We start from the raw sequence: 17,251 nt of genomic DNA, 5'->3' as shown, positions 1-17,251 counted from the left end.
AGTGATATTCTAGGTCATCGGTGTCAATGGAGGGAATCAGCACCGATGCATTCAGGTCCTTCACAAAGCACTTTCACCTTTATTGTCTCATATCGTCTTTTAAAAGGATTGTAAAGAGAACATTTTGTTGAATAAAGCGATATTTCCAGTGTGTAGTTATTTTCTATAATATCTATATGCTATATACTAATATTAACTATACAGTTTGTAACCATATGCATGAGAGTGGGCAGACAGAAAAGGAAAAAAGTAATATTTTCAGAATATTTGAATACTAACAGTAAGTAATGATAGGTAGCTCTGTTTCCTTTAAAGAAACCATTACTCTTCAATTTCAAGGCAGATGTGGACAGTGTTTCTTCTTATTTTTTCAAAGTGGCGAGAGATGATTGTGCCAAATGAGCACAACAACTGTAAGTGCCATTATCCTATGATTCTGGCAGCTTAGAAAAAGCATCCGCTGAACTGTCATTCTGTAGCAGAGGCAGACCAGCCCCTGAAGTGCCCGCATCCTTTGTTCAGAGAGGCCAGGCTTTGTCCCGAGTCCTGAAGGACTGCCCGTCCCATCCCTGTGTAATACCTGTGCACGAAGGGACCCAGAGTGCCACAGACCAACCTCTAGTGCAGTACTCCTCAACCTTTAAAACTTCATATCCTCCCTAAATACCTTAAGGATCCCTTCCTCAAACAAGACTCTGACAGGTCCCCCTAGAGGGCCATCCCCTATGAAAGGCATCCTTCTGAAAATCCCGGCCAGCCAAGAACTTGTATCTCCCCCTCCCCACATTCATATATGAAAGATAAGGAAAAAATTGTCATTTTTCTAATATGAATTTGAGATAGAGGACATGTTTTTTCAAACTATAGTTCCCTCCCCCAACATTATGGTATTACTCCCAAGACAGTAGTGAGTTCTCTGGAGAATTACAGCTTTAGGAAAATAAAGGACCAGGGAGAGAGACAAGGTTGGTAGAGAGATTCATAGGCTTGCAGGGGAAGAGGCCTCTGAGGCTTTGCAAAGATGCAAAATGGAGCATAAATCCAAGGATTTCCAGGACCTACTTGTTGAGGATAGGAAACTCTAATGTGATCTTGTCCCTTGGACAGGAAAGCCCTCTCCTGGGCAGAACAGGAGCAGCCTGAATCAGGCTGCAGACATGGGGTGGTGGGGAAAGACAGTGGAGTCTGAAAGGATCTTGTTGGAGGCTAGAAAAGCAAATAGTTAATCACATTTAAATTTGAATTAATTTAGCTTACTTTTCTCATAATTATCACAGGATCAGGAAAGAAAATGTTGGTTAGGGGTTGGTAAAAGCATTTTAAAAAGAAAAGGTAATTTTGTGTTCTTCAGGTGTAAACTGGGGTTGACTACTAGAGTCAGGGCTTGGATGACCAGAGAGTGACCAGCTCGAGGGTATTGAGAAGAAGGGCCAGGGTGCAGAAATGGGGGTGGAGGGAAGATTATAGGAAAAAGCATGCGTTAACAATGGAATGCCAGGCTAGCTGTGGAGGGTCCTTTCTCCAAATCCTGCCCCTGTGCTTTCTGTTGGCCGAGGTATGAGACTTTCTTCATTGGGAGTGGATGTCTTAGACTGGACCTCCACCCCTCCCACCCCACTCTGCAAGGCTGCTTTTTGATTGCATTTAAAAGCTGATTCCAGTGAAGCTGATCAGAGTGTGCAGGTTTGCAGGGTCAGGCCCAGGCATGGGTTGCTTGTTTGGGAAAGCAGAAGCTCTTTTAAGGCTGTATACGGTTGTGTACTTGCCCAGTGTAGAAAATAAGTTAGACGTTGCACTTCCATGTAATGAAGGACACATAGACTACGTCTTGGCAAAACCAGTAACCTCAGTTTTGTTTCGTCCCATCTTTATTGTTAATGCTCATGTGCCAAATATAAGTCAGTTTGCAGCCATCTGGATTATTTATAAGAAATTAAGTGGTGATGGTTGCACAACTGTGTGAATATAATTTTTAAAAGCCCACTGAATTTTACACTTTAAAATTGTGAATTTTATGGTATATGAATTATATCTCAATTTAAAAAGTATTTGAATGGAATGATTTGGCCTTAATATCCAAACTGCAACTGGAAAGAAAAATTTTTAATTGTAAAAATGCCATACCATATACTTTCAATGACATGTCTGGTAGGAAATTTCTCTGTATGAAATATTTTTATCACACTGGATTATTTGATGATGTAAGTTATTCTGATTTTAGGTTAAATCTGTGACTGTTGCCGAAGGACTCATCGAAGACCATTTTGATGTCACTGTCAAGATGAGCACCTACCTGGTGGCCTTCATTATTTCAGATTTTAAGTCTGTCAGCAAGATGACCAAGAGCGGAGTCAAGGTGAACCTGTGATTGTCACACAGGGTGACCAGCGCAGCCTGGTCTGCCTGGGACTATCTTGGCTTTAAAATTGGAAGTCTGCACCCTGGGAACCCCCTCGGTCGTGGGCCCATCAGGGTTGGCGATCCTACTACCACAGAAGCTCGTACTTACAGTGAGGTTCTAGTAACAAGCATGTAGGGAGGCTGGGCCCGGTCCGTGTCACAGTTCTGGCTCCACCACTAACTGCCTGTCCAACCAAGGCCCTGCTCCCTCCTTTTTGAACTTGTTTTTATACTTCTTTAAAATGTGTAGGTTGGACATGATCCTGCAATGGTTTCTAAGGTTGCTTCTGGCTATAGCTCTGCACTTTAGAAATGAATGCCACTGACTATCTGAGCTGGGGACTTCTGGCCCTGGGAAGGAAGGCCCGTCTGCTTGGAGCATGAAATGGCTCTCAGAGCCTCTGGACCAGGGAGTGGTGGAACACTGGAGGAAGAAGTCTTGTTTTGTGGGGCACTCGCTCCTTGTCTGGGTACCTTTGTGTAGTGGACAAACTATACAACTCTCTGCTGTGGCTCTGAATGCAAGGAGCTGCAAGGCACTTTTTGTTTTTATTTTTGTTTTTTTTTTTGAGATACCTCACTTATTTGTACTGGATTTCACTGAGGCCTGAATAGTCAGGGTTTCACTGCTAAATTGCCTTTTGTTCCCATAGGGCTGAAGCTTCTTTTTTTTTTTTTAAGATTTTATTTATTTATTTTTAGAGAGGGAAGGGAGGGAGGGAGGGAGGGAGAAAGAGAGAGAGAGGGGGGGTGAGGGAGAGGGAGAGAGAGAAACATCAATGTGCAGTTGCTGGGGGTTATGGCCTGCAACCCAGTCATGTACCCCGGCTGGGAATCGAACCTGGGACACTTTGGTTCCCAGCCCGCGCTCAATCCACTGAGCTACGCCAGCCAGGGCTGGGCTGAAGCTTCTTATTCTTGTGGAGATATCTCTACTTACCTGGGGATTTGGAGGTGATGCTTGAAACTTGAATGTAGGGAGCAATCTAAATTCAGCAGTGAAACTATCAACAAACACACCCACTTGTTGGTTTGCCCTCTCAATCTTTTATGAATGAGCCTTTTTATAATGTCTCTTCCATACTGATTTTGTGGCTTATAATTAAAAATACATATTTGGTCTTCCTCCCAATTCTGACACAGAGCTCCTGAAACCCTTCAAGTTTCCTAAATATAGGGAGCAATAAAGGCGTCTCTTGTTTCATTAATGAGGTGACCTTTGGAAAGTCCCTAGGAACCTAAGGATGGGTCAGGGGCAGGGGGGTGAGGGTGCTGGTTGCCAAGAATCAACTAAGTAATTGGACGGTTGGACCTTGTAAAATCACTCCTGATCTCAGCTGGATATTGAGTTCTATCACCAATAGTCAATGATTTAATCAGCCATGCTTGTGTCTGCGCCTCCATAAAAACCCAAACAACGGGTCAGAGAGCTTCCAGGTTGGTGAATGTGTGGAGGTGCTGGGGGTGGGGGTAGCGCGCTAGGAGAGGGAACTGAACACTGAAGCTCTGCACCCTTTCCCCATATCTTGTCCTGTGTATCTCTTCCATGTGACTGTTCTTGAGGTATTTCCTTTCACAGTGAACTGGTAATCTAGTAAGTAAACTTTGGACTATGAATTCCTCCAGCAAATCAATCAAACCCAAGGAGGGGATGTTGAAACCTTCCATTTATATCCACTTGTTCAGAAGCACAGGCGAAAACCTGGACTTGTGACTGGCATTTGAAGTGAAGGGGAGGGAAGGGGACAGTCTTGTGGGGCTGAACCCTTGCCCTGTGGAATCTGATGCTATCTGCGGTTAGACAGTGTCAGAACTGAGTTAAACTGTAGGACACCCGCTGGAGTTGGAGAGTTGCTTGGTGATGTGGGGGAAACCACCCCGACACATACCCACTTAGGAACTGGGTATCAGAACCCATTTCACATGCTAATGTTTTTAGTCCTTTTATTTCTTTCTCTTTTTTTAAGATTTTATTTATTTATTTTTAGAGAGGGAAGGGAGGGAAATAGAGAGAGAGAGAGAAACATCAATGTGTGGTTGCTGGGGGTTGTGGCCTGCAACCCAGGCATGTATCCTGGCTGGGAATCGAACCTGTGACACTTTGGTTCGAAGCCTGCACTCAATCCACTGAGCTATGCCAGCCAGGGCCTAATTTCTTGAAACTTATTAAACATTTTATATTCTGTGTCTAGTAATTGTCATGGCTAAAGTCTTTGTGTGTCTGGTTCTGTGGTTTATGGTTTCGCATGGCTGTTGCTCACAGTATCTTCTTATTCCTATGTACATGTTGTGAATTATGCATGTGAACTTGTATTGCCTGAGTTGAAGGTGGATTATTCCAGAGAGGATTTGTCTTGACTGCAGGCACTTAGCAGCCTGGTACCGCTTTAACTCAAATTACTGGCTTTGGGTTTTTAGACAGCCTGGTGATCCTGAATCCAACTGCTGAACAGCATGGTTAGCTTTTAGTTACAAACTCTCTGAGGGGGTCTTTCATTCTTCCCCATATTGCACCAACACTTGAAAAAGACAGTCTTCAGTGCAGTCTTCTTGAGGAAGGGGGTGGTTATTTCTAGTTCACCATTACATTAGGGTGTGGTCCTTTAGGGTTCAGCCTTTGCCAAGGTGCATCTCCTGTTTCACTGCACATCTTAAGCAGCCTTTGGGTTTTGCCTCATCCCCTCTGGGTCTTTCAATGCCATGAAAACTGAAGCACAAGTCTGCCTGTCTTGAGCTAATGTGCTCAGGGCAAAACCTGGCTGCATTGTTTTGCTGGTTTCTGAGGATCCTGCGGTCACTTCATTTCTGGCCTCTTAAGTTATCTTTATCACTATCACATGAAAACAATTAAAGAGACATCTTTGTATGTGTTGTCCAGCATTCATAGTTGTTTCAGAAGGGGAGTTTATCAGGAATAGTCAACGTTAATACAAGAAACAGAACTTCCAGTTGCCTTCTTTGATATTGGCAGCCAGATTCCACAATATGAAGCTACTAATGTCAGTCTTCCTTGCAGTTGTGGAGAGAAACCACTATGGCATTCGACTGACTTTCTTATTATGCCTTTCTCTTCAGGTTTCCGTGTATGCTGTGCCAGACAAGATAAACCAGGCAGATTACGCACTGGGCGCTGCAGTGACTCTTCTGGAATTTTATGAGGATTATTTTGGCATTCCTTATCCCTTACCCAAACAAGGTAGAGGTTTTACACAGATATTACAAATGTGGATTAAATGATCCCAGCCGTAGATTATACTCCCCTAATTAGCATCCCTGTCGTTATCTCATGCGCCCCTCAATTCATTAAAACCCTATGTTAGTAGCCAGACAACAAAGGACAAATAGTGCATTTTTCATTGTTCACACGTACTTGGTAGGAACACAGAAGATGCTCCACACATATTTTTTTTGAATAAATATATTTATACAGCAAAAGAAAATCTGCATTTTCTCTTAAGATCCTTTATAACTATTTTGTGTTTGAGGTTTTAAGTTTATGGGGATCTTGAGTATTCAAAGTAGAGTAGATTATTAAGGCAATTGTTACAATTTTTCAATCCTAAACTACTTGTCAGAAAGTTAGAAATGGAGTCAGGAGGCCTGTGACCCAAGTTTGACCTGAATGAGTCACTATGTGCCTTTTCTCCACTGTGCAAGGTTCTTCCATCCCAGAATTTATGATCCTGCTCGGGCAGCTTAGGTTTAATTACTACGTTTATCCATTCTGAAAGTTAGTGTGTTTGAGCAATGTGTAGCTTGTAGATCGGTTAATATGTATTTCTTTTCCGGTTCCCAAGATCTCGCTGCCATTCCTGACTTTCAGTCTGGCGCTATGGAAAACTGGGGCCTGACGACGTATAGGGAGTCCTCTCTGTTGTTTGATGCTGAAAAGTCTTCTGCATCCAGTAAGCTTGGCATCACCATGATTGTGTCCCACGAACTCGCCCATCAGGTATAAAAAGCTCAATTGCACTTCTTAAAAAGTGAAGTTAAACTGTGTCTGTATTGCTTTTATGGGACATTTGAGGCTATTCAAATTTCTACTTTGTCTTTTTTTCTATAGGAAAAATGATTTCTTTAAAGTCTTAGCTGCCATGTTTTAAAATCAATATTTAAAGGGTTTTCTTTTTATTTTGATAAAATATTAGTTATATGATGTTAACATCCATCCAGCTGACATTATACATATAAAATATATTTCCTTCTGAAGGCCTTATGTTTATGGCTGTGTAGATAATCCTGTTCTCCATAGAAATGTGTGAATAATCTGAGTGATGTTTTCCTTTCAGTGGTTTGGGAACCTGGTCACTATGGAATGGTGGAATGATCTTTGGCTAAATGAGGGATTTGCCAAGTTCATGGAGTTTGTGTCTGTCCGTGTGACTCATCCAGAACTGAGAGTTGTAAGAATTTACTTATTTTTTACATTTTTAGGTTAATTTGTTGCTTTGTTCAATATTTCTGGAAAATAGTTTTGATTAGAGAATTCATAGATTAATAACTTCTTTGGAAGTTTAGATATGAATCATGTTCCCAAAATGCTAGTGAACTTTACATATATATATAACAAAGGCTTATTTCCAAGCTAAATTGTGAATCTATGATTGCTGTAAAATTGTATTAAATGTTGTCCTCCTTTAATAGAAGCAATGAGAGCCTGTCTGTTCTGTATCATTTTTCCAGCGGTCAGAGTGCTCACAAAAGAAGTGTTAGGGACAGTCTGCTATTCTTTCAGTAGAATTCTACTTGCCAAATCAAATAAATTATTCTTAAGGCAACTGCACATTTGACTGTATATGAACGTAGACTCATGGAACCTCCACATGTTTATATTAAAAGTCGTGTGTTTAACTTGTGACAATCACATGCAGTAAAATTTAAAAGAAACTAAACTTTATATAAAAAGATCCTTTATTCTTCTATAATTATTTAATTTGCTCATATTTATTTTCTACTTTCATCTTCTTGTATACATAATTTGTACATAGTTATGATTATAATGTACATATAATTATTATGCTACAATAGATCATAAGTATTTTCCTATGTTTCCACATAAACTTTAAAGTGATTATATTAAGTGTATTATTCTATTGGTTAATAGGCCTTAATAAATCAGGTTATAGTTGGAATTTGTCCTCCATTATTTTTTCTTTCACTACATGGTTTTAAAGCTAAATCTCTTTGCTGTAAAATACTATAGATGATGACTGCAAATGTTGAAAGCACTCTACATTTTAGTTTCTTGTTTTGTTGCTATTTGGCTATAGGCATAGTGGTTTTGTTTTTAAGTTAATATGAGTTCTTTAATCCTAAAGTGATAAGTAAATACTTAAGGTGAGAGAAATCTAAAATGTTTACCAAAAATCATTTTTTCTTGGTTACTCTTTAAAAGATTTTTATTTTGTAAATTCTGTGAATATGGAATATATTGGACCAGAAGTTAGAAATATAAAATCTGCTACCCCAGATCAAGACTTCCTCCTGTCATAGTTTTCATCTATGTGTAAATCATAAGTCATGTTGTCTTTTTCTGTTTCAATAGGAAGATTATTTCTTTGGCAAGTGTTTTGATGCAATGGAGGTAGATGCATTAAATTCCTCACATCCTGTGTCCACACTGGTGGAGAATCCTACTCAGATTCGGGAGATGTTTGATGAGGTGTCTTATGAAAAGGTAAAGACGGATAATAAGAGTGCAGTTTGGACACTGAAACTTATAAATACTGAGGTGGAGGGATTTTAGTTAGGGTTGTGGGGTAACTCACCCTTCATAAGGAACAACCCAGACTGAATGCCTTGTATGCTGACCTGTGCTGGCAGGAGTTCACTCATTTAGGACTGACTTGCAATTCGTTTAGTAATCCTGAAGATTAAATTTTGGCAAATTCTTCATTTACTCTGTTGAGTTTTAGTAGGCCATGAATTTTCAACTTATGTAATTAGGTCTCAAATGAGCATTGACTTTGTACCAGGCAAAAGTTCCTGCCCTTGTGTGACTTAACTTTCAGTGCCTTTGGGAATGGTTTGCATTGTTGAACTGCAAAGCACTGTCCTGCGCGATGTGATTAATAACAGAATTGATGCCAACATTTAATAATTGGGAGATTTTACATAAAAATCCAGACATCTTGCTTCTCTTAGATGAGGGGAAGAAGAATTCTGGTCACAGTGGGCTGTATTTCCTTTGGCAACATAGGCTGCAGCTAAGTGATGGCTCCTTTATGAAGTGAAAGTTTCTGCTTTTCCACTTCTTCTAATGCCACCATTTCTATTGTCTTCTCACTGAGGCAGAGAATGTGCCATTTATCATTATGTTTGGCTGTTTTATTTACAGCAAACAGAAAGGTATTTCTTGCTCAGATGTTTATGTAATAGTGCAGGGGAGATGAAAATAGATATAAACAAACACATAAAACAATGGAGCAGAATTTAGAGTCCAGAAATAAATGCATGTGTCTATGGTAAATTTATGACCAAGTAGCCAAGGATATAGAATTGGGAAAGGCCAGTCTCTTTAACAGATGGTGTTGGGAAACCTGGACCCCTATGTTATACCATTCACAGAACTGAACTCAAATTGGACTAAAGACTTAAACTTAAGACCAAAACCATAAAAATCCATCAGGAAAACACAAGGGAAAAGCTGCTGGACATGGGTCTTGGCAATGGTTTTTTTTTTTGTATATGAACCCACAAGTACAAGCAACAAAAGCAAAAACAAACAAGTGGGACTACAATAAACTCAAAACTTATACATGGCAAAATAAACAAAATGAAAAGACCAATATGGAGTGGGAAAAAATGTTTGCAAACCATGTATCTAATGAGGGGTTAATATCCAAAATATAAAAAGGACTCATACAGTTTCATAACAAAACCAATCTGATTGAAAATGGGCAGAGGACCTGAGTAGACATTTTACAAAGTAGAAATTTTACAAAGAAGACATACAAATAGCCAAACGGTATGTGAAAAGGTGTTCAACATCATGAATCATTGGGGAAATGCAAATCAAAAACCAAAGTGAGATGCCACCTCACACCTGTTAGGAGGGCGACAATGAAAAAGACAAGTAACATGTCGGCGAGGATGTGGCAAAAAGGGTTCCCAGCACTGTTGATGGGAATGTGTATCAGTGCAGCCACTATGGAAAACATTATAGGGGTTCCTCAGAAAATTAAAAATAGAACTACCGTGTGATCCAGTGATTTCACTTCTGTTCATTCTCCAAAGAAAATGAAAACACTAACCTAAACATCCGTGCACTCCATGTTCATTGCAGTATTACTTACAACACCCAAGATATGGAAACAACCTAAATGTTTATTGATGGGTGAATGGATAAATGGTGTGCAGCATATATGTTATATATACACACATTATATATATAATATATATATGAATATTATTCAGCCATAAAAAAGAAAATCTTGCCATTTATAACAACATGGATGGACCTTGGGGGTTTTATGCTAAGTGAAATAAGTGAGAGAAAGACAAATACTGTATGATTTCACTTATATGTGGAATCTTAAAAAAAAAAAACAGAAGCAAAAAACCAAGCTCATAGAGAACGGATTGGTGGTTGCCAGAGACAGGGCGTGGGACATGGGCAAAATGGATAAAGGGGGGGTCAAAAGGTACAAACTTTTAAATATAAAAAGTTATGGGTTATAATGTACAGTATGATGACTATAGGTAATAATGTACTGCATATTTGAAAGTTGCTAAGAGTAGACCTTAAAAGTCTTCATGACAAGAAAAAAATTTTGTAACTGTATATGGTGACGAATGTTGAGTTAGATTTACTGTGATATTTTGCAATATATACAAATATTAAGTCATGTCATACACCTGAAACTAATATAATGCTATGTCGATTATAGCTCAATAAAATAGAGTGCCAGTCCTGTTGGCAGGGATATGCACTTCATGTAGACATTCAGGGATCCAGGCTTTTCCTGTTTTGTGACCCCACCACTCCCAGAGTAGCAATTTCCAACCAGTGTGCCATAAGAATTTTTAAAACATGCCATACTTGACTATTTAGTCAGGGACACTGACCTCTTTTCCTTTAAATTTTCAATTAAAAAATGGTAACAGCCAACATAACAATAGCCATCCTGTGTGAATGAATCAAAATGATACCTATTTTTTTGTCAGATCAGCAAAGAATATATTTTTTTGGTGTGCCTTAGAATTTCAGTGATTAGTTTGTGTGCCATGACATGAGAAACATTGAAAATTACTGCTGTAGAGCTGAGAGAAAGACTACTTCCACCTTGAAGAGAGTAAGAAATTCTTCCAGAAAAGGAGACTTTTAAATGAATTATTCCAAAATAAAATGTGATGGTTGATTAGATTAAATCCAAAGTATAGCTAACACTTATTTATATCGTCTTTCAGGGAGCTTGTATTCTGAATATGCTAATGGATTATCTTGGTGCCGATACATTTAAAAGTGGTATCGTACATTACCTCCAGAAGTACAGCTATAAAAACACGAAAAACGAGGACCTGTGGAATAGCATGGCAAGTGTAAGTATATTTTTGTGTATCTCTACATTTGGGATTGACAGGCGTATTATTTTTTCTCATATTAATCACTCTGAGAAGAATCATGGAGTGTTTTCTACAGAATTGAGAGCGATGTATGTACTTTTGGTTTTTAGATTTGCCCTCCAGATACAGAAACGGTGGATGGCTTTTGCTCTAGGGGTCAACATTCATCTTCATCCTCAGTAAGTTTTTACCTCTGTACACATTACCCGTCTGCACATTCTTTTACTCCACAGCCTCTGAAGGTTGGCTGTGTGCCTAACTTCGAGGTCCTTGATTATATCACCCTCACTCTTGATAAGACTGCATTGAAACTATACCAGACTGACATGCTTTTACAATTAAAAAAAATTTTTTTTAGAGAGAAAAGGAGGGAGGGAGAGATAGAGAGATAGTGAAAGAGAAAGAAACATCGATTTGTTGTTTCACTTATTTATGCATTAATTGATTGCTTCTTGTATGTACCCTGACCAGGAATTGAACCCACAATCTTGGCATATAAGGAAAACATTCTGACCAACTGAGCTACTTGGCCAGGGTGGCTTTTATAATTTTTAAAAAATTATGTACAGAAGGCAGTTGCACAACTTTCTTCAGTAACATGTCTCACTGATACTAATTTCTTCAGCTTCACTCTCTGTAAAGCAGTGAATTTATAACAGGTTTCTGTGGGAGATTAGGGCTTTATCAGTGAGATGATGTCAATCATTTTCATAACAGTTCATTTGTAAGGAAACAAATAATGGCAGCAAGTATTCTTGAGTACTGAGTACATGTCAGTCATGTGTTAAGCACTTATGTGCATTATTGCCTTTACTCCTCACAGTGGGCCTATCAGTTGGGGATTTTTATCCCTGTTTTAGAGATGGGAATATAAAACCCAAAGGCATGTGGCTAGTAAATTGCAGAGCTGAGATCTGAATTTAGATCTAGGTTGGGGTTTTTAACTGATAAACTATACAGAATTCCTAACACCAGAATCACAGAACAGTCTACATCTCTGTTTGTCTGGACTTGTAGCACATTTTCGTAGACAGCTGTGGGTTAGTCTGGAGATTTAACAGAATTTTATCCACTGTGTTTTTGTTTCCTTGGCTTTTTTGTTTTTAGAGATGGCTTTATTCAGTAGTTTATATATTTGTTCTATAGTGTATTTTATCCTTTCATTAGCTTTTAAATATTTCTTAAAAGTTTTTGTTTTTAGTATCAAAGAATATATCCTGTTTCGAGTTCATGATTGCTTGTCCAGTGTGGTGCATCTGGGTGTTGCCCCTTTGGAATTATAGGCTCCTGACTGAACACGTTTCCCAACGTTGCTTGTCTGAGAGCCAGCATCACTAAGTAGGTGCTGAACACCTGGCAACTTTCCCTTCTCTACTTTCATTTGTATGCCTGTTTTGTGCTCGGTGCCAAGCTCAAACAACCCAGTAGAACCAGGCCTGGTACCTGTTCTCAAGACACACATGTGTAGAGGAAGAAATGAAAAGTAAACAGTCAGTGCTTTAATGACCAGCACGCTGTGGATGGGGACTGTGCTCGAGGGAGCAGAGGGAAGGCTGAGGAAGAGCTTCACAGAGCAGGTGGTCAGCTGGTAGCAGCTCCATGTGTGAGGGCAAGCTTGGGTTCCATCTCTTGTCTTAGAGTTGCATCTAGGTGGGTCATGCATCTGTCATTTTCTGTATCATCCAGCACTGGAAACAGGAAGGCCTTGATGTGACAGCCATGATGAACACCTGGACGCTGCAGCAGGGCTTTCCCCTGATAACTGTCACCGTGCGAGGGAGGAACGTGCACATGAAGCAAGAACGCTACCTGAAAGGACAAGACGACGACCCCGAGTCTGGGTAAGCTTCACTGAGAACAACACATTTCTTTTTATCCTGACTTGTAGGATAAAACCTTATTTTTGAAATAGTGCCCTTTGATTGCTACATTTCAATCAAATTTACGTATCCCGTGAAGCTGAGTTATACCTTAGTTCATCTTAGTGAAGTTGGTGATATATAATTATTGTAACACTCTCATGTTTTGTAGCTTGACAGGATGGTAATTTCTAGTTACTGGCTTGAAATAAGCTGCAATCTAAGTAGCCAGCACTAAATTACAATAGTGTCTGGAAATTTTGATTTCTGGGAATTACGAAAGACTCAATTCTTTTCCTTTGGAAGTCTGAGCTAGCTCCTGGAACTTGTCAGCTTCACACCACAGAAAGACATCACTGAAAATGACACACTGCACCTTGATTGACCCTAGATGGGTATTATTTAAAAAAAAATTTATTCCAAAAGAAGTTTAGACTTAATGAAGAAGTTGAAAGAAGCATGCAAAAAATCCCCATCTATATTTCCCACGTATATATTAACTGTTTACTACATTTGCTGTACTTCTCTCTGCATATATCTCCAAATATGTGCTGTGTGAATATATACATATTTTTAACTATTTGAGAGTAATTTGGAGACATGATGCTCTTTTACCCCAAAATACTTCAGTGTGGTATTTTCTAAAAAACAAAACAAGGATATTTACTTATATAACCACAGCACAATTACCAAAATTATGAAATAAACTTGATACAATGCTGGCCCCTGGCAGATTATCTAATCTACAAACTTTATTCAGATTTTTCCAATTGTTTTAATGTCTTTGTTGCAAAAAGAAAAAGTTCTGGTGCAGGCAGCATTCAGTATTAGGATCACATTGTATTAATTGTTCCATTTCCTTAGTCCTTTTTCTCTGAAACTGCTTCTCAGGCTTTGTGCTTCTTGACCTTGACATTTTTGAAGAGTACAGGTCAGTTATTTTATGGGATGTCCTCCAGTTTGGGTTTTCTGCTGTTTCTTGATGATCAGATTCAAGTTATACATCGTTAGCAGGAATTTTGTAGAAGTGATATGTGTATGATGCGGGAGGCACATGATGACAATTTGTGCCATTACTAGTGGTCACAGTTTTTAAGCTTGGCCCTCTGAGCTCCCAGCCAATCACTGTAAAGGCTGACAGGGCTCACTTGAGCCCAAATTCCTAAACCTAACTAAAGCAGACTAAGAAGGATGAATAGTTCCTGAAAACAGGATGGGAGTGTTTTGATCTCTTGGTTTTGGCAGCTCTGATACCATTGTTTCTTAAACTAGCTGGTGTCTGGCACATGATAGGTAATTTAATAACTGCTTGTGTGTTGAATCAACAAAAGAGTGATCAATCCTCCTGTCTTTTAGGTACCTGTGGCATGTTCCACTGACATTCATTACCAGCAAATCAGACTCAGCCCACAGATTTTTGCTGAAGACAAAAACAGGTAATTTGTTGTGAAAATAGGTGAATGCAAGAAGGAACTCTGGAAACAGGATTTAGATACCACTTTTCTTTTGCTATTTATCTTGGCTAAAGCAAAAAAAAAAAAAAGATCAGGTCAATCTGGCTATCTTCTGCAAATCTCTTTCTTTCATTTTCTAAGTAAAGTCTCTAGGTTTGAAAGTACTATCTGTTTGCAAAAAAAGGCCAGTATCTTGCCAGATAGAGATTAAAATGGTTAGTTATGTAATGCTATGAAGAAGGGATTACTAATAAAAATTCCCCATTACTTTGTTAACATTGCTAGGTTATATTGTATTGTTTGTCCTGAAACATGGCCGAATTCTCCTCATAGGTCTATAAATCTCACAGAAATGGTGTCTAAAACTAGCATTGGCTTTTGTCTATTGGGATGCTGTTTTCTGGTTTCTAAAAGGAACAGGTACAATATAAAGCTCACTTCAGTATTAAAACTGTTCAGTATTAAATTTGCCTTTAGTTTCACGGTCCAATCTCTGATCAGAAAAGCTTTCATCTGTCAAGAGAGAAAATGGAACTATGATTTATTTTATTTGCTCTAGATGTGCTCATTCTCCCAGAAGAGGTGGAGTGGATCAAATTTAATGTGGGAATGAATGGCTATTACATTGTGCATTATGAGGATGATGGATGGGATTCTTTGACTGGCCTTTTGAAAGGAACACACACAGCAATCAGCAGTAATGATCGAGCCAGTCTCATTAACAATGCATTTCAACTTGTCAGGTAATACAGGCTTGGTTTATTTCTATAGGCAGCTGTTATCACTCAAATTCTTGATTTCTAAAGAAGAAAATGATTGATTGCTAATAAGAAGTTGGAGGGTGTTTTTCCCTAAATTCTAAAAATCCAAGGTTGCTTTTAGCCTTATGGTTAACTTCCTGTCTGTGTTTGCTGAGTAAGGTAAGGAAGGAATCTGTATTTTAATCTTTTTCATTAACAACTAAGATCACATGGAGGTAAAAGTGTAGAAAATCAGAAGACCACCCTAGAGAAGCTCCTGGCAGATTTCTGAATCCTTGTGCTTCGGCTTTCTCTGGCCTTGCTTTAACAGATCAGGTTTCTCCCCACCCCCACCCCAGCCGCTGGGTCTTTAACAATCTTGAAGCCTCCTCAGAAGAATGAATGGTCCCCGCCCAAGTTGTTTGAATTACACTTCTTGGGTTAAAAGAAGGTTTCCCCCACCCCGCACCCCCAGCTAGATCCCTGGACTTCAGAGCATCTTTATGGAATGCAGCTCATAAAATGTTGGCCAACCAAATGACCTTTGAGTTGTTGAGGATAGTGCATACTCTTAATTTTCACCCGATGACAATGGTTTTTAAGAACATGGTCCGAGAGCTGATAAATGCACTTCTTCGGTATTTAGGCAGAAGTCCTACAGCAAATCACCCAGGCAGAAAGGAATAATTGATAATTTTCCTCATACCCCCTGCCCCTCTGCTCTAAATGTCAAGTTCTTCCTTTTCTGGGCCTCTTGTGACAAAAACAATGGAGGATGAAAATGGGGGCAGCTTAGCTAGCTGTATCGGCATGCCTAAGAATACTCTTCTAGGTAGAGTACTACTGCTTAAATCTTAGAGGGTTTTGTACTTACATGAACATGTATCTTACTACTGAGGCTTTTTAAAAAAGATTTTATTTACTTATTTTTAGAGAGGGGAAGGGAGGGAGAAAGAGAGAAACATTGATTGGCTGCCTCTTGCACACACCTGGACTGGGGACCAAACCCACACCCTAGGCATGTGCCCTGACTGGGAATCGAACCAGTGACCTTTTACTTCTCAGGATGATGCCCCACCAACTGAGCCACACCAACTAGGCACCACTGAGGCTTTTACACCAACCCTCTATGATGAAGGGTTTGTATCTATAGTCAGTTTCTTTTTGGAAGGAGAAGAGGATGTGTTCACTCCAGAGACTCATACTATTAACTGAGTGGCAGTCTCTCTTACTAGGCTTCCCGAAGGATCTTTGCTCAAAATCCCCATCTTACCCTGGAAGTCAGCACAGAATCCAATGTCTCATAGAGGGAGACACATGCTTGCATTTTGTCTTAACCACAAGTTAGCCCTAGCTCTGGTGTTATTTGCGAAACTTCCTCTACCATGTAAATGTGTCAGATGTTGTTACGTGCGACAGAAAAGATGCTAATACAGACAGAGATCCTTATTTATATGGGGCATTCATAACTGAGTTTTTTAATAAGATTGTTAAAATATATTTTGAAACATAAGGTTGATTTCCTGGATTTTATTTTAAATTGATAATCATGGTATGTCTCCTGACCAGCATTGGGAAGCTACCAATTGAAAAAGCCTTGGATTTAACCCTGTACCTGAAACATGAAACTGAAATTATGCCCGTGTTCCAAGGTTTGAATGAGCTGATACCTATGTATAAGTTAATGGAGAAACGAGATATGAATGAAGTGGAAACTCAATTCAAGGTAAAAACCTGAAATAAATTAGGCAGTTGCATAAGTGGTTTGCTTTTATGTGGGTGTGGGAGAATTCTTACTGTTGTGGATATGTCTTGGTACATATTCAAGAAAAGTAAATCAAAATTAACTCAGTATTTGGATTGACTGGCAAAGATAATAGTTTTATTTTAGCTCTAAAAATAGATATGGAACTATGCTATTCTGTATGTAATTTTCATGGGTTCTTCTTCCCTTCTTTTTGAAAGTTCTTTATTTCATTTTACTTCTGTATTATGATGGCTGCTATTAAGATTTTCTGGAACTCAGGTACTTGAAGATTAAGTACAAAATTGTTATTTTTAGCAAATTGTAATGAAGTCCCATTGTATAATTTGCTCTCAAAATGTAGTCATAGACACTCTTTGTTTTTAAAGTGGCAGTTTATCCTGATTTTAAGTAGAAAAGGTATATTTATAAAAGATTGTTATGCAAAAACTAAAATAGTTCATTATTTCTTGTTTTTGACCCCTCTTA

General features: G+C 39.0%; 1 protein-coding gene across 2 annotated transcripts in view; it reads left to right on the top strand.

Moving 5' to 3' along the window:
* The window catches only part of ERAP1 (endoplasmic reticulum aminopeptidase 1), a 32,882-nt gene that overhangs the window by 8,402 nt on the left and 7,229 nt on the right, over positions 1 to 17,251 (top strand). For both annotated transcript variants that reach the window (XM_036020567.1, XM_028508192.2), the window contains 11 exons: positions 2,222 to 2,356; positions 5,476 to 5,596; positions 6,198 to 6,352; positions 6,690 to 6,803; positions 7,946 to 8,077; positions 10,810 to 10,941; positions 11,076 to 11,144; positions 12,652 to 12,806; positions 14,181 to 14,260; positions 14,838 to 15,021; positions 16,588 to 16,744. In XM_036020567.1, the coding sequence (XP_035876460.1) occupies positions 2,222 to 2,356; positions 5,476 to 5,596; positions 6,198 to 6,352; positions 6,690 to 6,803; positions 7,946 to 8,077; positions 10,810 to 10,941; positions 11,076 to 11,144; positions 12,652 to 12,806; positions 14,181 to 14,260; positions 14,838 to 15,021; positions 16,588 to 16,744 (1,434 nt within the window). The remainder of the gene's footprint in view (positions 1 to 2,221; positions 2,357 to 5,475; positions 5,597 to 6,197; positions 6,353 to 6,689; positions 6,804 to 7,945; positions 8,078 to 10,809; positions 10,942 to 11,075; positions 11,145 to 12,651; positions 12,807 to 14,180; positions 14,261 to 14,837; positions 15,022 to 16,587; positions 16,745 to 17,251) is intronic.

This window comes from Phyllostomus discolor, chromosome 3, assembly GCF_004126475.2.
Source record: "Phyllostomus discolor isolate MPI-MPIP mPhyDis1 chromosome 3, mPhyDis1.pri.v3, whole genome shotgun sequence".
NCBI classification, from domain to species: Eukaryota; Metazoa; Chordata; class Mammalia; order Chiroptera; family Phyllostomidae; genus Phyllostomus; species Phyllostomus discolor.
This window is presented reverse-complemented; position numbering and strand designations above follow the sequence as displayed.